Genomic DNA, 26,478 nt, shown 5'->3' with positions numbered 1-26,478 from the left:
CTAGATCTGTGGTATTTACTTAATGTTTTGTTTATGTTAAACTTATGTTTACTTAAAAGTAAGCATCTCTTCAGGTGCTGACAATCTGAAGACTAAGGTGAAGACAAAGTAACGATCCAAAGATGAGGAGGAAGTCAAAGCTCTGAGAAAGAAAGCAGGCTTCCAGACTAGCAAGTTAAACGTAAGCATGATCTTCTACTTCCTTCCTACCATGACTAGTATTGAAAAAGGGGAGGTCTGCCACACTTCTCGCAGCTAACTGGCACTTAAATCAAGTTCAGAAAAGACTGCTGAAGAAACAGACAGAAAGAATGACTAAGAATCAGAAAGAAGAGCAAAACTATTGAAAACCTGAAGATTGGTGTAGAATATATTTCAAGACAGAGAACAATTCTGGCTTCAAAAACTTGCTGTGTCATAAATATACAGAAAGGAAATATCTAGTGCACAAAATCATAACCTCATACACTTCTCTCTTCTACCTCCATGAATAGTCTAACCCGTGTAGAGCCAATTAAGTTGAAGGGGGCAAGTTCCTAAGTTCTACTTGGAGCCAGTAGTTCTAAGACACACTAACTACAAAAGATGACCCACTTTCCTTATGTTTTCAGTGGGGATGAACTGGAACTCCTGGGAGAGTTTCAGTCTAAAGACAACTACCTCTTCTGACCAGAAGATGAAGCCGTGTTAAAAGTAAAGACATAGTTAGAATGTCAAGACATCCTACATCTGAGGACAAGCTGAAAAAACCTGCCCAGAAGTTGACACTGAAGCTTATTGAGTTTATTTCAACAGATCTTAGAAAAAAAAATTTGCATCTTCCTGTGATATGCTCTTCCTTGGAAGAAAGAAAAGCATCTCATACACCTCTCAGACAAAGGAAGAGAGGACTGACGCTTCACAATTCAGGGAAGCCATAATACAGCTCGAAGGTTTATTTTTTAGTGTTGTGGTTTTTGAACACAAACTGCTGCTGACTCTATTACATCATGCACATACAGAAAAGAATTAGGAACACTGCAATAGCTACACAAACTCAAGTGTGCTTAATCCAGGTCATTTCACAGAGTACCTCAAAAATTCATTTACTGAAAAAACATTACATGAGAAAGTGCCATTCCCTCACTCTTTCCAAATTGTTTTCCAGGAAATTATTGTACTTCTAAATATGTTCAAGCCAAATGTCAAAATTTGACCTAAGCCAGAAGCCATCAATATTAATGGAAATGCTTCCATTTATTTCAGTGCCAGAGCTCCTTTTAGACAACACATCTGATAAAGCCTTTATTGGGCAAGACACTACAAAAATAAAAGGCCTAGTGCTTCTAGACATTTTACTATTTTTATGTTGACCTTAACTCCTTGGCATGCTGTTTTAAGATCACCAACTGAAGCTGTTTGTGTGGTTAATCAGAAAAAAATAAAATAGTTCGATGGACCTTCAAAGATCATCTAATTCAATTGCCTGACCTCTTCAGGGCTAATCAAATGTTAGAGCTTATTAATGAAGATTAAAGAACAGAACCTCTTCCCGTAAATAATCAAAAAGGATAGAAACTTAACTGAGAAGCCAGAGTTAGCAATATGCAGGCCAGGAACATCCTTAAAATGAAAAGTGTTAAGGCTGGCAGAAACACCGAAATTAGTTTCTGCTACTTTGGAGCCACTGGCTTAAAGCTCTGTCACAAAGCCTGTGTGGAGCAGTTGGGCTCTGCATGACATTTCCAAGGGGGAAAAAAAATAAAAAGGAAAAAAATGAACCAGCTGAATAAGTGACTCATTTCCTTACCCGAGGCAGGCCTGTGACTCTTGTTCTGAAAGGACTTGAGTGAGTCTTTATAGCACTATAACGCTCAATTCATCTCAGTTTAGTTCTGGCTCCAATTGAATGACTGCTACTGAGCAAACATATACATCTTACTTATTTGACTCTGCTTCAGTGAGATGAGAGCACACTTGGACAAACAGTAGTTATTTGGCCTATCTGCTCCACCCTTCTGGCTTGTTCTAATTATCACTCTCTGCTAGACTGTCCTCTCAAGTGAATTGTTTATTTATCATTAGAGTTAAAAAGGGCAGTACAGCAAAAACAAGACATCACAAAGGTGCGCCATAATCTCTACTACTAAGTAATTTTTAATCTATACACAAATTACTTTTAATCTGTGTAAATACACATACATTTACGTGACACAATGTAGAAAAATCTGCCATTAAAGCCAGCTACAGTCTTCTCTGTCCACCTATCAGAATTTCAAGGTGAGGAAGAGTTTGAAGAACATACTAGGCATTTCAAAACTTGACAGAAACCTTTCTGTTCCCCACTGACCCTGACAAAGTGAATGGCCTGTCAGAACACCAGCTACACAGAGACCCTGGCCCTCGGAACAGGCAGAGGAAAAGCCATACTCAGATTACACTTGCTATCTGGTAAGAGAAAGTCATCACTAACAGTATGACAATACATAAGGAATTCAATGCCAAAGATAAGACGATTTTGCAATGTGGTTCCAGTTTCAGACAGCACTGATCTCAGTGGCCATGGGACATGAAACAAATAAACAAAAAAATACTTCTTCATCCATTTCAAGCAAAGTCAACCAGATTTGTGAAGCCCATCAATAACAGTAAATACCACATAAACCAAGAGACTTTGTCACCACTAGAGTCACAAACAGGTCAATCAGGAGGCAGGACAATTTGAACAGAGGAGACCCATCTACACCAGTGTGAGCTAGATCTGAGAACATTTGTCTACAAGAAAGCACATGAAGTAGGCTAAGACATGCAGGATATTTGGGAAAATGATCTTTGAAGGCTCAAAGAATCACAGAATAGTTGAGGTTGTAAGGGGGCCTTTGGCAATTGTTTCATGCAGCTCCTCTGTGAAGCAAGTATGGCAGGTTGCCAAGGGCCCTATAGGTTTTGTCTACCTCCAAGGATGGCTACTCTACATCCTCTCTGGGCAACCTGCTACAATATTCAGCCTCCCTTAGAGTAAAAATGTGTTTGTTTTTTTTTTTTTTCCCCCCTTGTGCTTCAATGTAATCTCCTGTGGTTCGATTCATGTTCACTTCTTGCTCTTTCATTGGGCACAACTCAAAAAAAGACTACTTTTTTTTTGTCCCCCTACGATTCCTTCCAAGTCTTCTCTGTTCCAGGCTAACCAGTTTCAGACTTCAGCATCTCTTTGAGACGTGTTCCAGTCCATTAATTACCTTCATTTTCTCTTGCTAGATTCACCCCAATATCCCTGTGTCTAGCAGTGAGGAGCCCAGAATTGTACACAGCACTCCAGATGCACCTCACCAAGGCTGACAGAGGAAAAGAATCACATCCCTTGACTTGCTGGTAATGTTTTTCACAATACAGCCTGGATACATTGAAGTTTTTGCTGCAGTGATGCATTGTTGGCTTGTATTCAATCTGGCATCCATCAGGACACTCAGGTCCTTTTTCTGCAAAGCTGCTTTCCACCTGGTCAACCTGTAGCATGGATGTGAACATGGCATTATTTCTCCCCACACTTGGCATTTGCTTTTGCTGAACACTCCTTCAGACTCCTGTAGCCCTATTTTTTCAAACCATGAAAGGTGGCACAGCCCCCTGGTTCACCAGTCACTCCTTCCAGTTTTCTAAAGCCTTCCAGCTTGCTGAGGGCACGCTCTATCCCATCATCCAGGTCATTAATGAAGATGTTAAATGATGTTGGTCCTGTTATCAGTCCCTGGAGTACACCACTAATGACTGGCCTTCATCTGGATTTCATGCTGCTGGCCACAATCCTTTGAACCTAGCAGTTCAGTAAGTTTTATGTTCATCTCACTACTCGTTTATCTAGTCCTTATTTAATCATTTTGTCATTTTTAGCTTGCATTTAGTCCTCTCCAGAAAGCAACGGCCCATTTGAAGTATTTATCCCTCAGTAAAGCAATTCATTGTTATTTTTTTAATTTGCATGAAATGTAGTACCAGTGCCCCATAGATGCCTGCTAAAGATTTCTGCACCCTAACGGAAGAGTCATACTCTTCACAGACAGGCTGTGTCATTATAACAGTTCTGAAGCATTTATATTCTGCTTACATTTATAAAATAATCATTGTTCTACAAGTATTTCATAATTATAATGTTACACCATTGACACTTCAAGTTATAAAAACAAATAACAATAAAAAGCTATACCACTGTTTCTTACACAAGGAAAGAAACTAAAGAATTATCACTTATTTCCCTTGCTGTAATGTTTTTTCTTTTTATTCTATTTTTAATTCCTGCAGTGGCAACAATCATTCTGCAATATGGTTTATCCATGGAATTGTGTTACTATGTATACTGTTAATACTTCTCTCTTCATAGATCACTAAATCACTGTCTCTATCAGTAAATATTTCTCAAGTGAGCTGCATCAAAATTTGCCCACAAAGCTCTAATCATTAAGATATGAAATTGAAATGTTGGGGCTTTCAATTCTGTTGCAGCTGTAACTTTGGTTAAAGTGGCCAATGCCCATTCTTTATTTATAAACTGAAAGTCTTTATACTAATACTGAGAGTATTGTTTTGTATCATATTACGCATTCTCCTTCAGCTACTTTCCCATCTGAAGGGCACATCTGAATCTCAGAATGTTTCCAAACTGAAAAATAAAAGCCTCTAAAATAAACAGCTCCAGAATGCAAGTGGTAAGAAAGCTTTGTAGAAACACTCTTGAAGATGGACTGGTGCAGGATGAGTTGTGTTAACTTCATCCATCTTGGAAGATGATTTAAACTAAGAAACTTTAAATTTACATAGACTGAAAACATTAACATGATACACTAGTGTATCTCCATCCCAGCATCGTAACTTAGAGTGAAAAGTATGTAACAAATATCTGAGAAGGTCACTTTCTATGCCTCTTTATTTAGAGTTGTAAAAACTTGCCTCACTCTACACTATACCATCTTCTGCTTTCTTTCCTCTCACACTGGTTTAATTACACATAGACTCTTGCAACTTTACTTTCCATGATGGTATTTAAATATTACCTTCCCAGAACTTAAGTACAATGACAGCCAAGTTATGAAAAGTGACTGTTAACCATACATGCTCCTCCTAACATGCTGTTTACTGTAGCCCTTCCGCCAATTCTAAACAGCATCTCAGATTTGTTTCTCATCTAAGTTATCGTTTTGATTATAAGTTTTCTCCAAGTACGTTGTTTCAGTCTCCCCCACACGATATTAAATGCACACACAAATCTTTCCATATAACAGCTTTAAAACATACACCTTTTCTGATTGTGGTTTACAACTACTGTCAGTTTAGCTTTGTGAAATGCAATTGTTTACACAGCTTTTTCTCCTGCGAGGTAGACTCAAAGATAAAGACTTGTTTTACTGCACGGTCCCCTTAAAGGAACTAGTCTTCCAAAACTAAACAAAGTCCTGCAGATTAACACTTGACCCCTATAAATCTAGGGCTCTCTAACATGATAAAATTGAGCTGCAACGTGACTCCAAAGACAGGAAGGCAGGTAGTTTAGGTACAAGCATAGCAAGAGAACTTTTCTCTAGAGAATGTGATTCAAGAGGGAGACAAAGGGAGCGCAGAAATCACAACTTCATTGCTTTCTGAAAATCTTCAGAATTGAAGGTTTACATTCTGATAGACTTTCACAAAACTTAAAGAAGACGTAAGCATGTAAGAAAAAAGTCAATATGTTACATTTTCTAAGCTCATAACATCTCCTGCATTAACTACACGAATCCTGATTAAAAAAACAGTTGGACAAAAAAAACTTATGCTGATGACATGTTTTGATAAACATAGGTCATATGCTTGACACCTTAAAATCAATTTCCAGAATCAACCTGGCTAAGGCAAGCTCATGTTTCTGGTCATCCCCAATACACTGATCTCAGACTGTCTAGAAACCCTTATGGGAAACAACTATGAAGGAATCAATAGAAGTTTACAGATAAGGAGGAAAAAAAAGAGGAGACTGAAAAAAAAAAAAAAAAACCTTCAAAAACTGTTTCTCAGGATTAACATAAAAAAGAATCCCTTGTAGGAAGAAACATCTGAGGAGAAACTATAAGCACCAGTTGAGATATGAAATAATAATGAGGCAAACGCAATGAATGTTTTAGTCAAGAAAGAAACAGCTTTACTTACCAGATTATCAGTTTCTGGATCTTCACAGAAAAAGGGTTTTCCTTCTTTTTCCTGCTTCCTTACAAAATTTTCAATATCTACATCAAAACTTGCAGAAGTTGTGCCTTCTGATCCTTGTGTAGATTGTTCACATTTTTCAAATAATAGTGCTAACAAGGGAAATAGTGGGTGCCTAGAATGAAAGTTAAAATAAGTATTTTCACTTCTAATTACAATACTGAAAAGTCAGGTATCTAGCTCACATAAGATAACAGTCACTCATAAGAAGCAGAAGGACAAGTCTTGGATGAGGCTGCATGTAGCACCACTGGCTATAGCAGAACATGATGAAAGTTTGTGTTTCCTTTTTCCATTACCACACAACATACAGGCAAGTAAAGCAGTAAAATAACTCTATCTAAATAAACAGAACAATCACAAAACAAAGAGCTAGGAAATACTATTTAATTTACTGTAAATGACTGGCAACGGATGCATTAAATACAGCACATAAGAAATAGGGGTTAAGACTTACAAATGGGATGAATAGAGATTTATTTGTTTATTTTTTAAGTCTGATAAAACTCATTTCTTCTTCAACGTGGGCTTTACTTATACATCACAAATAACTTCACAGAACTGGCAATAATACGCAGACTGCACATAGAGGCCTCCCATAGAAGTAGTTAGGATGGCTCAGAGCAAAAGCAGCTTTTGTCAGCACAAGTCTAAAAATGAGTGGATACGTCTATTTTTTTTTTTAATTAACTTCAAACTGGTAATAATGACGCATTCATAAAGCACTTAAAATGAAAGAAAAATGAAAGAACACCTAACTTCATAGAAACTGAACATACTACTCAGTACAGCACTTAACACTGGAAAAAAAATCTCAAATTACTGTGTTTATACATCAACATTCAATTCAGTTTGAAACACTGAATAGACTGTTATCCACAAAGAAAAATGAGTAAAGACTGACCTAACTACAATTTACAAAAAAAAAGAAACCCACATTAAAGATAAAAACTACTGTATAATGTATAGTAAGCACAGCTCAACAGCTGGAATAGTATGTTAAATTGCACTTGCTCTTTAAAGCAGCCAAGCTTAGAACACCCTTAAAACTATGCTGGATTAGAATGAATCCCATAATAAAATGAAGGGGTTTTTTTTTGGCTAAAAATTGACAGTGAAGTTAAATTGGTCTCCTTCTTTCCCTGCATACTATTAAGACATATAGCCAAGAAATTATCTGTTTTTAAGCTGTCTTTTACTAGCATATATTAAAAAAAAAATCCTCTCTTCTTTACCCTTCAAAAGACAGAGCAAAAGTCCATTACTACCTGTAAATGGCCTGCTTGTCTGCATCCATTGGAGTTTGAGATTCTACAGGGGCAGGACTCACCCCTTCTGCATCAGTTTCAGAGCAGTTTGGATCTTGTTCAGTTTTTAACTCTGTTACTACTTGCATCTGTAGAAAAAGGATAAGATATTAGTAAATCTGCATGCTTGACGTAAAATAAGCGTACTGTCTTCTAAAGAAATAGCAATGTAAAGGGCTACTAAATTGCCAGAAGGTTGGCATGACTTGGCAATAACACAAGCAGCCATGGTAGGAACAAAAAACCTTTTTTAATCCTTGAGACTTTTTGATGAGTAGTGTAAAGGTCACTTTAAGTTTCAGCTCTCAGCTTTAAAATGGGAATGACAGATATCAGTAAATAGTTAAAGCATTTCATCTCTGAAGAGACTGCTTTTGGAGTAGGCTAGAATATATTGCTCCAAATGTTTTACGAGGATGTCTGCATAAAAAGCCTTTAGAATGAAGACAACAGAAAGGAAAAGTTTCTACTCGGTGTTCCTTCTCATTCCTTACTGTACATTATAACGAGATACTGCAGAAAAGAGATCCTGAAGTTTTTCTTGCTCATTAAAATGCACGTTTTCTTACAAGGAACTAAAATATTCTGTGTCTTACCAATTTCTCAGTTATTAGAAGCATAACTTCCCCTGATCTTTACCACTCAAATCTCCATATTGATTATTTTAAGGATATCAACCTCGTGGAGAAAACAGCAGTAAGCACTTATAGGTATCTATTTAACAACATGTAAGCAAATTTTGAGGGAAAAGAAAAATAAGTAAAAAATACTTCTGAATGGCAGTTAAGTCATATCTGTCAGTTTATCTAAATGCAATTCACATATTAATAGGAAACAAATGTAGACACTTCATATAGAAGTTATCACTCTGAATTGATAGATCTGCATGAGAGTTTAAAACAACCAGCGTAGATTGGTGGCCTGCAAGTAAATGGAGCAAGGAGCAACTACAATAGTAAGGTAGAAAAAAAGATGAGGTAGCAGTAATGTCCCTGAAAAAAAGCTTGAAAAAATATTTCAAGCGTTACCGAAAAAGAACACAAAAGCCCATGAATCTACCTAAATGACTAAACAACTCCACAGCCACCGTGACAATGTGAAATACCTCCTCACATTACCACAATTGATCCCACCTGGGGTCAACAACTGCTACCTCCCACACTGCTGTTCCATTAGCTGCATGGCTGCAGCTGAACACTTGTCTTCCAAGGGACAGCTTTTCTGCTTCCCTATGGCTTTTTCCTGCCCATTGCCCCCACCTTAGTATCCACACATTCATCTGTTTGCTTACACAGCATGGATTGCTTCACCAGTTCTATTTCAGAGCACAGTAACACAATCTGCCACCAGTGGAAAAACAACATACAGCCACAGCTTCTACCCAGTCCTGCACTGTGCTGGCTGGCTGGCAGTGCCTCAGAGGCCTTGCCTCCAAGGCGGTGGTGTTACTGGTCTCTCCCATCACCCCTTGTTAAACATGTTTCAGGCTAAATGGTGTCTTAAGGGAGGCATAGTCACCCCCTCGCCACATTCCAAACCCTGGCTCTCTCCTCTTCCAGCACTGGCAGCTTCCTTAAAAGACAAGGAATCACTGCAGCCTTTTCTACATTAACCCTAAGAAGTTTTGTCTGGAATAGAAGATAGGTGTTACTCTGCGTATCCCCCCATGGTCAGAACTGACACCTCCAGGTATGTACAGAGTGCAATCCTCTGCCCTCTTTCCCCTTTTTATATATAACACACCACTGACGGAACCCTCTGAGAGGGTTCCAGAGAACCTGATGGAATTTTATCTATTTCCACACGACAGAAGCAAAAAGCATTTACACTATCCCAGCGAGGGTCTGAGAGAATGGAAGGATTTGTGCTTTATTACCTGTTAGGGCCACCCACCTGCAAGAAAAATAGGAAATGGAGAAAACGACAGAGTACCCAGCCCAAGAGAGCATCCTGCCTTGTAAAAAGCTTCCTCAGCAAGCACAGGTTGTCTTAGAGCCAGAATGCTTGCAAAAATGATGCAACTAATGAACTCATTTCTTGGCTAATGACAAGGGGGAGGAGCAAAACAGAAGGGGGTGATTCATATAGGAGATTATAAACGTTGAGCCACATACGTGCTGAGTTTGAAGGTGGAGATTATGTTCAGTGAGGGCTCTGACTTGCTAGGAGGAGAAAATAGCTCACTTCAAACTGTGAGCTGTTTTCTGTGGGCCATTTCCACGCTACAAAAGAAGCAGGTACCAAAATTACCTGCTTATATGGTCACTGGGAGCTTAAATCAAATTGAACAAAACAAATTGAAAGAAAACAACCAATCTGTTCTTTACAAAAAAACGTATTACTTTCACTGAAGTGTCACAGGGTGGCATGTATTTGCTGAGGAAATAAAGTGAAAGTGGTAACGCAGGTGAGACGAGAGGGAAATTAGACCTGCAATAAAAGCAGCAGATAACAACAAAAACAATAATACAAGATCGCATTCAAATATTTTTTTCTTGGAAAAAGTTCTTATTTTTTATTCTGTTCATCACTGTTGCCATCTGCTGACAGAAGTACTTGTATTTACTGCTTAGGGCTGACCCACAGTAACATACAAACAGGTCTTCAGGGTACAGGCCACTGGCATGCCTTGTTTCCTAACAGCTAACAGTATTTTAGTTTAGAAATTCAAATTGTTGTAACATACAGCCTGTTGTACAAAAAGAAACATAATGACCAAACACGATCCACTATGCTTCATTACTTCATCTGCCTGATTACAGAAATAAAAAACTGGAGTATCGCTGATTAGCTTTCAATCCATCCACTCTTATCATTAACCTCCTTACAGCAATTGACATATTTTACCAGTCTTCAGCGTAACTGCTTCAACTCAAACTAGCATATAATTCTAGATAACCAAATTTAATTCCTTGAAACCAAGTTGTTTATAACTGCCTAAATGTCAGCTGGCTACTGTCATTGCAGACGTGTAAGAACAACAAAGAATCATGAACACAAAATATTATGGATACCCCAACTTGCCCTTCCTAAAAGTTACAGTACACATTACAGCACACAAATCACCTAGAGCAGAATCGGAATAAAATCCCTTATCTAACCATTCTGCCAGAAGTTAAGCAAAGTCACACAGAGGTTAACTAAGTCTTTATTAAACATTTCAAAGTATTACATTATTATATTAGCTCATCACTTCAAATATCTTGTTTCACAAAAAAAAACAGATACTTGAGTAATGCCAATACAGGCATTAAAGTCACAACTTCTTTCTCTTGCCAACTGTGTCAGTTCGTAGAGAAAGAAAAACAATTTTACCGGTTGTCCATCTTGATAGTTGTCTATACTTAATGTCTGTGTTGCCATCATGGTTAAGAAAATGATAATTGCATCAAATCATCATCAGTACAAACAAATATTCTAAAAAAGAGAAAGAAAAAAAATAGTGTTACAGAAGTGACCATTTAGAACCCAACTGCAAAAGATAAAAATCTTTTGAGCTATAACACCGAAACAATCAGTGAGCTTATTGACAATAAAAGCTATGTGCATTTTCTCAACAAAATTCCGTGTGGAATATCACAACAGGCTTCAGCAATAAAACACTCATTGCAGCATTTCATATTTTAACATCATATTGTTGATAAGAGGATGTAGTCCTGTTATATTCATAAATTTCAGGTAAAAACTAGCATTTATTTCTGCAGTATTTAACTAATTCTAAGGTTATACATAAAATATGGAAAAGAACGAAGGTTTGTTTCTTTGTCTGAAAAGACTAACGACACATTGAGCATTCCTGTAACCAAAAACACAAAGAGACTACAACTGACAGATCAGATGTAGGAAGTGTTAAGCAACACCAGTTTACTTAGGAGTATGAATCTTATATTCTAAAATTAGAGCCTGAAATTACTTTTAGAAACCTATGTCTGAAATAACTTCTGAAGTAAGGAATCTCCTACCGAAGTCAAGAGAGGCTCAGCAAAGACTAGAGAAACATCCAATCATTTTTAAACAATTGGGCCTATGAAGTTACATACTTTGAAAAGGGACTTCAGAATTCAGAAGTAGCATTTTCTTAGAGATTTAATTCTTTGGGAAATATTAATTTCCATGTGATTTATGACAAAAATCAATTCATGTTTGTCATTCCCTTTAAGCATTAGTTGGACTCTGCAACCCAGAGGTATTCAAAAAATTAAGAAAAAAAACACCATATTTAGTATATATATCATCAACACCAGATAAAATTATCCATCAAACTATTATTTTTCACTTCATGCAGATTAGAAGGCACTACAATAAAAATCACGCATTAACATTAAATATCACCACAGAACTCAATTTTCCTCGACCTGTAGAAGTCCTAACGTTTAGCTACTATAAAAATACTGATATTAGAGAGGAAAAAATAAAAACAGAGCTCATGTCTTGAAGAAGATTACATCCAGGTACTCCTTCCAGTTTTTGTGCTCTCTTCCACTAATCTCAGTACTGAAGAATGCGATATAAGAATTTTCACCAGCTTAAGATCTGAAATGAAAACTATTTTCTTTGTAATGGGTCCAATCACCACAAATTTTTCAACTGTTTTCAAATCTTTCCTTCACCTTGGCATAGTACTAAAATGTATGACCATTTTGAAGAGTAATTTCTACAGTTCCGGATATTTTCCCCTGCAGATCACAACAGTCACAAGTATGGGTTTAATTTAGGAAACAAAGGGCAAGTTTCAGCATTCCCTTTCTCATTTACTTCACAGTTTCAGGCACAGAGATGGACAAACCTCAATCCTTACTTTGCACAAAGTTCTACTCAAAGTGGGATTTATTTGATTATTTATTTATTAAAAACCGACTCTGAAGAACAGAGAAGCTCATCACAATCCAGTAGGTGTGACTCCCCATCCAAACTCAGATACAGATTCACTCACTATGGCTCAAGTCCCACTGCTGCGCTGTGGCAGCCCGTGCCACCTGAGGTGCAGGCCTTACTCCTGGCTCTGGGTGCAGCTACACACATTTCCATCCCCAGACAGCATGCACACATCATCTTCAGCAGATAGTGGAATGGGAAGAGACACGCTACAACTGTGTTACAGTTATTCTTAATACAGTTGACACAAGAAAAGAGTAAAGACTGATTTTAGAGTTTTTCTAGTAGCTGTAATGCAAGTGTTCGCTGGTTTGGTGGCAGCAAACATCTGGTAGGAGCAGCGTTCTCTGAAGAGTTCTGGTTCACGCAGAAAAGTTGTGCAACTACAAGTCAAAAAGCTCACACAGCAACATCCTAACATACTGATGTTTGAGTGTATTTTTAGCATATACCAGAAGCATGTACATATGAAGTAAAGCACCTCTAGCCAAAATATTAATATTCTACTTCTTTTACTTTTTGTTTTCACAAATAGTGCTGGAGAAGAAACTAAAATCCTTTCTCTTGTACAGCTTTACTGTGTTTCTTTGTGACAAATACTTAGCTATATCAATAAAGAAGGAAAAACCAGCAACAGAACAAAATCGCCAATCCCTGTAACCCCTAAATTCACTTTGATACTAACACGAAGAATACTTTTTTGGATTTTAATAAAAGCATTATGAAACCACACTTCCTCTTTAGACTAAAACAATAGCCTACCAGTATCATCCCCCAACCACTTGCTTTTGGGTGGCAGAGGGGACAACACACAACACACCATGGAAGAGACATCATAATCTTACATTTTTCAGTTACAAAGCTCCTTTTAGCTCACGTAAACAACATCTGCTCTTCTACCTTTAATACTCTTTTGCAACTATTTGACTTACAGCTTCCTATCTACTGTATCTGCTTTCTAAAATGTGAAACATTATACAAGGAACAACTTAGGAAAAACTTTAATTCTACTTTTTATTAGCTAAACCCATGTTACAAAATACCTTACCGTTTTAATAATCCACTGATCTACTTTCTCAAATACTACTGTATGCATTAGCTTAGCAATACAACATATTATATAGATAATTATTTACAGCACGTTAATTCTTATTAATAGTATTTCATGTTCATAAATAATACTTTATGTGCAAAATTTCAACTTTTGCTATTGCACAGTCAGATGATAATTACATACAACTATACAAGCTGTACTCTACTTCCAGCTTTCACATAACTGCTGTTAATACTAACAATTAAACAATGAGAAGGCCAATCGCAAAGAAGGCCGCAGCAAAAAAAGGAAAATTAAATCAACACTTCCTCCTTGTATACTATTTCTTTTCTAAACAGAAGGCAGAAAAAATGTTCTTTATGTAAACACTGCACTGAAAAAAAAATCCAATAAAATAGGAAATTAAAAAGGATTGCAAAGAAGAGAGACCTTCTTAAATGAGCCATCACTTATTATTTTGAGATTTAGATTAAAAAACCCAAAAGCACAACAAATTACCACCACCAAAAAACCCAACCAAACAAACAAAAAAAAACCCAACCCAACCAACCAAACAAAAAAACCCTTGAGTTCTTTTAATATTTCTAACCCAAACATTAAGTAACATCAAATAAACAACATGAATGTTATGTAGCCCTTTACTATTACACTGTAGAACCAAAGAGAACAAGAAACACTTCAATCTTCTTGCTACGCTTTACTTAGTTTCATAACTTAAATCCCACTTGAGCTTTCAGTCTTCATAGGACAACAGTATCTATTACTTTGAAATTCTGAAAAAAATCCTCATTTCTCATCAAAAGAAAAAAATTTGGGAAAGATGAATGTACTCACTGATAGAAATACTTCAGAACTGCTTTTTTATAGTTATGAATCATTCAACATTAAAGTTGAATCAGATAGCTAAACATAGATGCCTTTCCAAATGAACTTTAAGGAAACATATTCTAAAACGTAAGTCCTGTAAGCATTTACCTTATGTTTAAACATTTCGTTTTTCAGAATAGCTTACAACCACGACACTGATGACTTACTGTATTGACAGAGACAAAAGGCACATACAAAGTCCTGCTTTTCTTTCCCAAAAGGCACACATTTCATTACTGACTGCGATACCGGAAGCAGAGACCAGGCTACCCTCAAAATCAAAACATTTAAACAGATCACACCCATCAACCTACAAATAGTAAACACTATTTCAAGATTATTTTACAGGTTGAAGAATTCCTTGCAAAATGTCACTAAATAAACTGTTTGGCTGTGGGAGACAGATAAGCTCTGAGAAATGAGGAAATAAGGTAAAACAGTTCAAGAAAAGTACCTTTAGAATGGTTTAGAGTGCAAAGATGTGAGATAATATGAGTGACACGAATAACAACACGAAGAGATAACATATTCAAACTGGTGAAGACAATAGGATATGATAAGAATTTCTAGACTGACTCTTCCTTCCACATTTCCATAAGGAAAAGACATTCCACATTGGGAAATCCCTCAGGCCAAATGAAGGAAAAAAGAAGTGCACAGCCTTGAGCTTGATCCATAGATAATCTCACCAAAAAGGGCTTTAGCCCCATTCTCTCCCTCTGGAATGGCTGGAAAGGATTCTACATGGGTAAATTTGTTATTTCCCAGAAGAGATTCCCCTCTGACTTATAATTACAGTAGTGGAAGATTAAGCTATTAGGAAAGATAGCAACTGATGAGATTTAGTGCAGAAAACTACTGCAAATCAAGAAGAACAAATTGAGCTAATGACACACTTAAATTGAGGCAATTAACTGAGGAATTACTTGAGTTCACTAAAGAGAAACATCTCCTCATTATCCAGTAGTGGTTAGAAACAAACTACATTAGACTTCAAGAAAAATAACTGAAAAGGTATTTACACATTTGGCTTTTAAAAGCTAATTTAAGATACAACATCCAGTCCCAGTTAGCAAATACACAGCCTAAGCAGATGTTCATTCTGCAAACAGCGATGCTAGATGAAGCTGGTATCACTCCCAGATGTTTATCACTGCCACCCTGCCAGAGCTAATTACTTCCACAGCCCTACCCCTGAGCTCACCAACATGTGAATGACTTCTGATCCCTTCTACATAAAGTCAGCCAGGCTAATTCAACTCTCTGTTAAAGGTGGCTATGATGCAAACCAGCTGATTTTATCTGAGGCACGTTACTGTGCACTCACACAACCCCTGCTCTTGGCTGACCTATTAGTGTGGTAATTTCTGGCTCGTGTGTGGTGATTATCAACTCACAGCAGGACCATCTTTAACCAGCACAGCTATATCTAAAGCTATATTGCCTAAGGTATCTAAATTGGGCCTAAGCACACGTGACTTCTGGACAAATTAGCTTTTAAAATTCCAGTTATTCTTTGTTAAAGAAATTGAGAATAGAAGGAAAACAGTGCAGTTCTGTTACATTCAAAGAGTTACAAACAACAAAAATAACTGGCGGCTCAGAGGGGTCTGCCAGACTGCTTCATGCAGAACAGAACTAACTCCCATTTTATTTATTTTGAGAACAAAGTGTGAGGAAAACCCAAGGAAACACTTAAGGTCATGTAAACTGGAGGCTGATACATGAACTGCAATCAGAAACGCCACTGACATCTGTGGTGAAAGAGAATGTGTAAAACCACTGTTCTACAAAAGTGAACAAAAATTCAAGCCTTTAACAGAAATGAGTACGGAGGTAAAACGTAAGCTAGAAAGGAAGCTAAATTCAGAGGGGTGATCATAATTAGAAGTGTGCAGACTTTGCCAAAGTTAGGGAGTATATCTAAGAAAAAAGCTCAAAGGTGAGCTGAATCACTTTAGATAAAGTGATTACTTCATTTCCATCACTCCTCACTTGCTCTACTTATTCCTTCATAATTAAGAGCACAGGGACCACCCAGTAATGTTAACATAAGGTGCAAGTAAGCTGTTGGAGCTCAGTAATATCATTTTTAACATATACAAGCTACAACAGATGTTTGTAAGAGATATAAATAGTTACGCTTCAGGGTATAAGCCAACCACTAACTGTCTTAGGGTTGTGAAGAAACTACCCGACCAACTTGTTAACACGTAATTGTTCCTTTTAATTTTCCACTACATACGTTCTTTTGAAGTACTTCAGAGAGACATGGGGGACTGGCAGACTCCGTATGGCTATTTGTTGGTTCGTTCTTAACTTCAGTCAGCATGTGCAGTGTAACAGACATTCTCACAGTTAATATTCAACAAAGGTAGACAGAAACAAAATTAAAACAGGGAGCTTGCTTGACATGTGAAAAGCATCTAGAACCCACTTCACTTGTCATATGTAATGATATAGCTCCCACGGTGCATGGCTTTCTAAGTCAAATATTGGCTGGGAAAAAGCTGCTCACCCTTCTCCTTCAGTGGGCTGAGGACACCATTATCTCATTCCAGCGGAGTAAGTTCCACTGATGTACCAGGTGCACGACAGTAACCTGGGAACCAACAGAAAAAGGTTCAGAGGAGACAACAACATACAACACACTTTCTGAGACTGGAGATGACTAAAGAAAATACTTGGGTTTATTTTTTCCACCTTACTATCCCACACTACGGGGGATAGCAGTCCCTCATGATCCTACATTCGTTCTCTATATTTGTCTTTGCTGACACTCGTAACAGAAGGCTGTGCTCAGACAGTTAACTCGCTTGCTGTTGAACCTTTCTACTTTACTTTCAGCTTAGACAAGACAAGACACATGCCCAAATAAAACTAATATGAACAGCTCAGCTCAGTGTTTTAAAGGAAGCCCTTCTGCATCAAAATTCAGCACGAAGCCAAGAAAAGGCAAAGACTTTTTTCTTCCCAATTTAAATCTCTTTCATAATCACACTTTGATTTGATTGTGGAATGTATTCTAGCGATGACTATAATCAAGTAATCTTCTACATGATAAACACTAACAGCATATGAAGGAGTGTGCGCCATCATTGGCACTGAATGTTTAGAGAAGGCGGGTTCTGCTACAGATTGATTCAGCAATTTTAAAAAGCTTCAGAAAAATTATCACTTAAAATTAATATTATTTAATTTCATAGCACTTGCTTGATGCATTAAAGCTACTTTAAAAGACTAGTAATGAACGTGAAAGCAAAGTAGCAAAGATTGTGACAATATTTAGCTGGAAAGCACTACAGAATGTCTGCAAAACTCTCACAGGAGGTTACTGATGCTAATGTTGTGCAAAGGCCATCTGAAATGATGACTACAGCACAGCTTTGTTCTTGAATCAGATTATCTGTTTCCCACACAGAAAAAGTTCTCACGCTCCCGGTTTTGTCGAGTGCGTTAAGAGCTGAAATGAAAGTACCCAGCATTTCTGAAAGTGAGATGAAGCTGGTTATCTACGTTTGTGAACCAACATTTATCTGCTTGTAGTGTACACGTACTGTTTTCCAGGTCAGTTCACAGACACACAAAATGCTAAGGGCCAGCCAATACAGACGCCGTCCATAGCTCATGAAAACTAGCTCTGAAAGAGCTGGGAAGACGCTCTGGGGAGCTGTGAGGCATTATATGATTTAGCCATCGGTAAGAGATGAAATATTGAGCTAGGACTCCCAGCCCACACTGACACACGTTCATGAAGCCTTGAAGGGCAGATGACATATTAGTTCTTATCTCTTTGTCCTCATCTGTCCAAGACCTATGTACCCCGAGAACAACCTTCTCTCATTTTTGTCTTATTCCTTTCTTCACACACTATTCACCTTCTATAATTTTGGTACTCCTCTTTTTTCCACTTTCCTCAGCTTACTGAGCTATTTTCAAAGAAGGACTTCCCACTCCTTGCAGAATCTTCTGAACGTGGGTCACTGCCAAATAAACGGGGATCATCCGTTTTTTATGTCTAAAAGGTCTACTTCACCATCACAAATCTGAAGAGCCTGTTCCTTCCATTCAGAAACAGCTGCAAAGAACCCATAGCATCACAGCTGACAGATCTGATCACTCAAAAAAATATGATGCATGAAGAAGAAAGTAGCCCTTGCTTTCCCAGCATTCCCTGAAACTGGAGAAATGGGCAAGCTGCAAGACCTCGTGTATGAGATATCGAGAGCAGAATGAAGAAAGTACTGAAGAAATGCAGGGCCAGGTGAAAGACGCCACAGAGGAAAAGGTTGGGCAGAGGAGCCAGAGAGCAATTACAACTACAGAGCCTACCCTAAAATATAGCAGAGAAGAAAATGATAAGAGGTCTGAGCTTGCATGTTTTGTCCTCCCACATGCCTCGGAAGGCAAAAACAGGGAGCAGCTACACCTGTTAAAGGATGGAGACAACACCAAGGCACCGTGGAGCCTACACTTTGAATTACTGTTGTCCATTTGTTTCTTCCCTTTTATTCTTCTTGCAGAAAAGCTTTAAAATCATGTTATCAACATAAAGAAGACAGTTAACTGTGAAACCAGAACAAATAGCCACTTGCTTTGTCACTTAAAGGCTTAGGTTTTTATTATGAAGTAAAATACAACCTTGTTCATTCAAGCATAAAGGAACCCTGAGTTCAGCCACTCTCACTTTGCATGCCAGACAGTAAGAAACAAAGACCTGTGCATACATTCACATCTACAAATATTAGCATACATTAAGAGCAAGATACATTTATGTTATTATAGATTCAAATAAAAATAACGAAGTAAAACATAGAGTACATATGACAACTCGCCAGCAGGGGTTCGTTCTACCTTTGCCGCAGTGGTTATTTATCTCCATCAAGCTGCCTACAAAGAGATGTTTAGTAAAATTAAGACAAACAAATCAATGTGAAGCTGATGCACACAAGTTTATTAAAAATGCACTCAGTGCGAATACAGTCCTTACTCAGCAGCGAGGTGACTTTCATTTCCTCTACTTACAAAGTATAGTCATTATTTAGAAATATTATACTTTTAGAAAGATTATGTTCCTGTTCAGGAGTATAGTACTTGCCTCGGGGAGTTACACTACACAAATACAGCTCAACAGTTATTACACAACGGCTACACTGTCAATTTCTTTGGGAGAAGAGCCCTAAAAAAAGCCACAAAACCAATTTTCTGCAGCAGTAAAATGAGATTTACTTTGTGGCACTTTTTTCCCTTTATTGTTTGGTGATTAAATAAAGTGATTTATATATTAATCTTGATGAAGATGAGATGAAATTTAAAAAAGAGTGCACCTTTAAGAAACTGAAAATTAAATTAAAATCCATTGCTAAGGGTGATTTTTTTTTCAGAAATCCAGGCTTTAACCTATCTTTAACCTTTATTTGCATGTTGGATCTTGAATGCATATACTGGTGGTGATGAGTCGACATTTGGACTAGATGATCTCGGTGGTCGCTTCCAACCTTAATGATTCTACAATTCTGTATAACACGGACTTTATTCAGCAAGACATCTTCAATGCTATATGTACTACTTTGTTGTCCCATTAATTCTCCATAGTATCCTTTTTTCATATCACTCCCTTTGATAACAAGGCATACAACATATTTGCACCAGAGGCTTTATCTTCCAAGCATCACCACACAATGTCCCACAGTATCGTGAACAACAAACTGCCTCATGAAAAGATTTGTGCCCTTTAGCAATACACACTCACTGAGCAAACTGCTTTCTGTATTTTAAAAAGATTCTGGAAATTCTCCTATTTGCAGGTACTAAATATGAAAAAGTATTGTACATATATAAAATGGTGCCACTTTACAAGCTGCAATTGCATACACAATAACTGATAAAATAGATACTACGGACGCATAAGGAAATACACATTTCTCAAGGCACAACAATGAAAGCAGAAGGGTCTTGTTAAGAACTTTGGCTCCTTAATTCTGCCTACACCCTTTGGGTTTGCACCAGCACATTTCTGGAGATGCAAGCAAAATCACGTTTCATGTTCATGGTTTGTGTAATTGCCTATTTACTGTAGTGCTTCTTAACAACAAGAAAGATTTCTCTTCCAATCTAGTCATAAAATGTCACTTCAGTATGCTAGGTATCCTGGCTGCAGGTAGCTCTTGGCACTGCAGAAGGTAATCCTCACAGGCATGAAAACCTCATTCTTCCAACTGTTAAAAGGTTCTCCAGTTCAAGAAAATTCCTGCAGCATCTCAGTTTCTCCTGCCCATTTCACACTGCAATTTGATACTGCTTTATTAGCTCCATAAAGTAGTAGAAAGGAATTATGGGGACTAGAAAGAAATTTTGATAAAAGGAAAACAAAATGTGAGTGAAAGGAAACCGTCCTTCTCTAATTGCTCCAAGAATCCCAAGTGATTAGACCATAAGGAAGCAAAAATATTTCCCATCACTCTCTCTCATTCATTCCCAGTGCCCACACAGTAAAGGATGACTTTTGCTATTTTTACTTCTTAACATTGCAAACTGAAGGACTTCTGCGGTCCTTGCTTGTGTGTCCTAGCACGTGAATCCCTCACACGTGTCTACTTATCACAGGACAGAGAAGAATTATTTTTCCCTTCCAGATTTACCCAATATGCTGTCATCATAACATTTTAGACTTCCTACTACCAAAATGATAGCATAGGATCTGACTTGATGCCACAGTGTTAAGAGGACCACAGTAGAAAGACCACCAAAAAACCCTTGAAGACCAGAGGGTGTGCATCAGCAGTTATACAGCTGGAACGGATTCTGATACAGCTTTCCTACCTAATAATACCTAATGACTTTTTCAAACAAAATTTTATTAAAAAAGCAGAAGCCCACCCTCCCTACTTCCCCAGCACTCCCTGTGCGGACGACCACCACCTCTGCCCATGCGCTACACTCAGCTCTGTATCTCTGCCACTGCGGCTTCTGGAATATCCCCACAAGCTTGTCGTGGATCTCTTACTTATGGAGAAGCTCATTTCAGCATCTTTAAATTAAACCAAAGCATTGGCAAGCTCTATTTGAACCATGATTTCTATCAGCACCCAGTGACTGAAATTAATCATGTTTTGTGTTTATAGTTATTTTCATAAAGACGACACAAAATAAGCACCAATCTTACTACGCCTTTATTTCTATTAAATATTCTTTACAATGTTAGCAAGACATTTATGCAGGATGTCACTTCATAAGCATGGAATTTTTCTAACATTCTTATCACAAAATTGTTAAAAGTTTCTCATGATTCTATGACAGACAAATCTTAACAATACTGATGTACAATTGAAGGAAGATGATGAGTTTTATTTAACGAATAACTGCAATTAAAATGGACTTAAGATGTTGAATATGTAAGGAAAAAACCCTTTATACATTTTTGAGTATTTAAACGCTTCATCAAGATTAAAATGTTCCAGTATCAATGGTTTTATTTTTATGTCCTCGATGATATCAGAAATCATCCAATCATAGAATGGCCTGGGTTGGAAGGGACCTCGAGGATCATCAAGTCCCAACCCCCCTGCCACAAGCAGCCAGCCACTAGGTCAAGTACTAGGTCAGACTGCCCACAGTCCCATCCAACCTGGCCTTAAACACTTCCAGGAACAGAGCATCCACAATCTCTCTGGGCAGCCCGTTCCAGCACCTCACCGCTCTCTCAGTTAATTATGGTTTTCAATAGACTTCAGAGCCCTTCAATGAAACATTGACTTAGACCAGTTGAATAAACTAAAGTGACGCAAAATCCCAGTCTGTACCTGCCAAACCCAGCTGCAACTGGCCAGCAAGTTTTCCACCACCTTTTCTAACTCCAACATCTGGCTGAACACAAGCAACCTGGCTCTCCCATCCACATGCTTCGCACTCCCCAGCCACCTGCCACCCCTGTTCACTTCTCTTCCTCACCTCTTGACTTCTCATCCCCTCCAGCTATGACAATTTGTAATTTCTTCAGGCTCCTGGGCTTACTGCACTCCCACCAGGCTTGAGTCTCTGCTCCCCACCCTCCCTGAAGACCACCCCTCCATCAGTACCACTGCATCTGTGCACTCTGGGGTTGGAGAAGAAGCACAGATTAGAAAGGCTACATAGGATTAAACTTACCCATTGCCTACCGCTGCAGAAGGCATCATGCTTAATTGCTTGGTCCAGATGATGACTGCACAGTCAGGTGACATGCAGCGACCAACAGACCATGTGATACTCCAAGTTATGTGGAATATCAAAGCAATTTAGTAAACATTTGCCAAGTAATATACTTGATCCAGCTTTTCAAGAGCTTGTTATTCACTGAAAGCTTCTCTAGGTGCAGCCATACGTGCTATGTCAATGTGTCCGCTCCTCTTCCCCCTCCTCTGCTATGCTAAGTTCCAGAACCCAAGTGCTGAGCTGCTCTTAAATAAGCCAAAAAAGCACTTTCCCTCCTGTTTTCATTAACGTATTTACTTTCTCCTAATGTCTTTTTTTCAAAATGCAGAGTCATTTTAGCCTAAACTTTCTGGAATAACTCTACCCAAACATACTCATAATGGCAAATTTCAGTATGACTAAGAAATAAGCTACTGAAAACAACAACTTAAAAGAAAACTGAAAAAATTAACAGGGTAGCTCTACTGCTGACATTACTGGTGTCATGACCCAAAGACACCCAAGTGGGCCAGAACACATGAACTATGTGATGACATACAGATCTGGCAGTTCTTGAGCTATAAAGTTCTTTAGTCTGGAGAACAGGAGGCTCAGGGGAGATGTTATCACTTTCTACAACCACCCAAAAGGAGGCTGTAGTGAGTTGGGGGTCAGCCTTTTCTCCCAGGTAACAGCAACAGGATGAGAGAGAATGGCCTCAAGTTGCACCAGAGAAGTTGGATATTTGGAAAAAATTCTTCTCAGAGTGGTGAAGCAGTGGCACAGGCTGCCCAGGGAGGTGGTGGAGTCACCGTCCCTGGAGGTGTTCAAGAATCATGTGGATGTGGCAATGAAGGACATGGTTAGAGGGCATGGCGAGGACGGGCTGATGGTTGGACTAGGTGATCTTAGTGGTCTTTTCCAACCTTAGTGATTCTATGAAACCATACAAAATAACACATGTATTTGCATTTCTTCATTCTCTAGGCATGTTAAATATGTATGAAGCTCCAATTTATGCCTTATAAACCTGTTTCTTTTGAATATAAGAGACTTGGAATTCACTTTTTTCAGTAGTATTATAATACCCTTTTCTGTTGTTCTGTTTGCTATGCTGCCTCAAAAAAGCTAAGCAGGATATGAAGTATAGCCAGATTTCCGCATTCCCTCTGTACCCAAAACAAAACGCATGGAATTCAAAGGGCTCCCAAGTACAATATAAATTAAAGTTGAGTGGTACAGAAAAAAATGTATTCCTCTTCCAATACATCAGGAGAAAGTCATCATAGTCTCAGTGAATCATAGCCAGGTATTGAGACAAAAAAAGTCTCTATGGGTATGATTATCTTGGTTATTTGCCTCTCATTTTCAAAAATCTCCTTTTAGCATGTAAGCATTGAAATAGCCTCCCTGTTCAACAGCAAATAGTCTGTCTTTTTTACATATATACGTAGGGGGAAAAACAATGACATTGTGACCTGGAGTAGTTGCTGCATTAAGAACAACCAAGCACGTTCACACCATAGATAAGAAATTAGGTGAAGACAAGAAAAGAAACCAAGTTATCCCCCGTTATTATCTTGATATAACAATAGTAATGCTCCAGTACTGAAAAGACTGGTATTTCCAGACTCCTGCTGTCTGTTTTCTACCCTACTTCCAGCTCTATTTGTGACTGCGGTGTTACAAAGCTATGATACGAAACAGCCTTAGTGAAGAATCTGCTAACAAACGTGCATCCTTTAGCATTCGATTATATGATGGAGAGCTGTAACAGGCAGGATAAAATACTTGGGTAGCATCTGGCAGCAAGCAAGCCAAGGAAAGCACTCCATTCGCAGCTTTCTTCTTGCTCCTGGACTCCCCTGCTTAGAAGAGCAATACGTTGTTTTACATTTTGTACAGCGCTGAGCTGTGGTAAAACAACCTCCCGTGAGACTTCGCGTTTGTTAGCCTACAGCCTCGTAACAAGCACGGCTGAAGCAACCAGCTGCTGTGAGAGAGAGAAATCACATTTGTGGAATTTTAAATTTCACACACCAAAAATGACCCAGTCTTACAGCAAAATATTCATCTGCTTTATTGCAAACTTCCACTTGCACTGGTATTGCAGAGATGGCACTCGGCTCTCACAGCATTACACAACATTCTGAAATAAAGCTTGGGCTGCACCTTTCTCCATTTGGGACACAATGGTGCCACCAGCACTTCGCTACCACAGGCTCTGTGGGCCATTTGCTCCTGGCTCTCAGCGTGTGCCTCAATAACAGCAGGAGAGTCACGCTTCTCCAGGAACTGAACTGCGTCTCAAACACGTCCACATTTGCTGCAGCAGCAACCGTAGTTAGTATGACCAAGTGAAGTTTATATATATATATATATACATATATATATATACATACATATATATATACACACGTGCGTGTGTGTATACATACACACATATATATACACACACATAAATTAAGCAGCTGTAACAGTAATACAAAATGTAAGGAGTTCTGTTTTGCCCTTAGCACATAGGAAACGGTAAAAAGACAAGTGGCTGTCCAGCACAGCACTCTATGAGAGACCTATCTTGGATGAGGAACAGGTATGAAAACTTACGTAGACAAGGATACACTGGCACTGACTTAAAATAAATGCCCCAAAATCACTCAGGAGATCAGCGAGAACGAAGAGAGACTTCCAAGTCCCAGTGCAGTGCACCATCCCCTGCTATACTTCATCTTCAGCTTGCAAACAAAGAAAATCACAGAATATCTCAAGCTGAAAGGGACCCACAAGGATCACTGAGTCCAACCCCTGGTTCTACACAACACCACTCAAAAATCGGACCAGGAATGAGAGTGTGTATGCTCCTTGAACTCCGACACTTGGGGCCATGCCCACTGCCCTGGGCAGCCTGTTCCATGCCCACTGCCCTCTGGTGCAGAACCTTTCCCTGATACTAATCTGACCCCCCTCTGATGCAGCTCCATGCTGTTCCCTCAGGTCCTGTTGCTGTCACCAGAGAGCAGAGCTCAGCGTTGCCTCTCCACTCCCTGTCAGGAGCTGTAGGCTATGACAGAGACATTCCTTCCACTGTTTACAGAACTGAACCTTATGTGAGGAAAGTAGCGTGAAACCTACACTGATGCTTTCATGGGCTTATTTTAATCATAAGATGCCACGGAAAGATGCAGAGCAGTAATCAGTCTGCTGAGAAAATGCACCATCCACTTAGAACAAACCGATAGGGCACATTTGAAGAAATTCAGAATAACTCCCTGAATAAAAACGACGACGTACCAGGAAGAGTGAAACCGAGTCTTCAGACTGAATAAACGTGAATTGCTAAACTTAATGACTATATATGGTTACACACAGACCCAGAAAAAGATAATTGTGCAATTTTGTTTCACAGTCATTTAGAAAATGCACTCGCAGCATTTCTTGCTGTTTGATACTCTACCACTGGTGAGGCCTGGCCATACCATTTCTGGTACGGCCACCATCGGCTTCCTGGGCAGCATAACTCGCACGACACGTGCACAGAGGGATGTGGCCAGGGCTGGGCACTCACCCTGCTGCAGGGGCTGCATCACCATAAGGGCACGTACTGCATCTGTGTGGAAGCACAAAGCCTGACTCCCACCCCGCATCCCTCACGCACCCGGGCGCAAACAGGGACCACGGCCTGAAAACACACCACCACCACCACCACCGCATCCCTAAAGCCACACGGTACAGCCCCGCGCTAGACACCAAAGAAACACAAGAGGAGGCGACGAGCTCCACAGAAACCCCCGCGAGGCCTGGGTGTCAAGGGCCCGACGGACGCCACGAGGCCTCCGCACCTCTCCCGCCTACGCTCACGCAGGGCGGGGGGCGCCTCGCTGCCGAGGCAGGTGCTGAACACTGCAGCTGCCGCTACCACCACCTCCCCCTGAACGCCCGCGCAGCGCTGCCCCTTTAAGGACCCCGCCGCCGCCGCCGCCGCCTCCCCCT

The 26,478-nt window shown here is 39.1% G+C and overlaps 1 protein-coding gene across 7 annotated transcripts in view; it reads right to left on the bottom strand.

Annotated features, from left to right (window-relative positions):
• Nucleotides 1-26,478, bottom strand: part of PKNOX1 (PBX/knotted 1 homeobox 1) — a 43,949-nt gene that overhangs the window by 16,938 nt on the left and 533 nt on the right. Inside the window, exons 1-5 of one of the 7 annotated variants that reach the window (XM_021406603.1) lie at nt 18,195-26,472; nt 16,835-16,918; nt 10,836-10,937; nt 7,482-7,609; nt 6,157-6,328 (exon numbers count right to left, since the gene is read on the bottom strand). In XM_021406603.1, the coding sequence (XP_021262278.1) occupies nt 6,157-6,328; nt 7,482-7,609; nt 10,836-10,886 (351 nt within the window). In that variant the 5' untranslated portion in view covers nt 10,887-10,937; nt 16,835-16,918; nt 18,195-26,472. Of the gene's footprint in view, nt 1-6,156; nt 6,329-7,481; nt 7,610-8,116; nt 8,140-10,835; nt 10,938-15,005; nt 15,080-15,520; nt 15,592-16,834; nt 16,919-18,194; nt 26,473-26,478 lie in introns of those variants that run through there. The other 6 variants (XM_021406593.1, XM_021406627.1, XM_021406618.1 and 3 more) reach the window with 6 other exon arrangements.

Source organism: Numida meleagris, chromosome 1 (assembly GCF_002078875.1).
Source record: "Numida meleagris isolate 19003 breed g44 Domestic line chromosome 1, NumMel1.0, whole genome shotgun sequence".
NCBI lineage: Eukaryota > Metazoa > Chordata > Aves > Galliformes > Numididae > Numida > Numida meleagris.
This window is presented reverse-complemented; position numbering and strand designations above follow the sequence as displayed.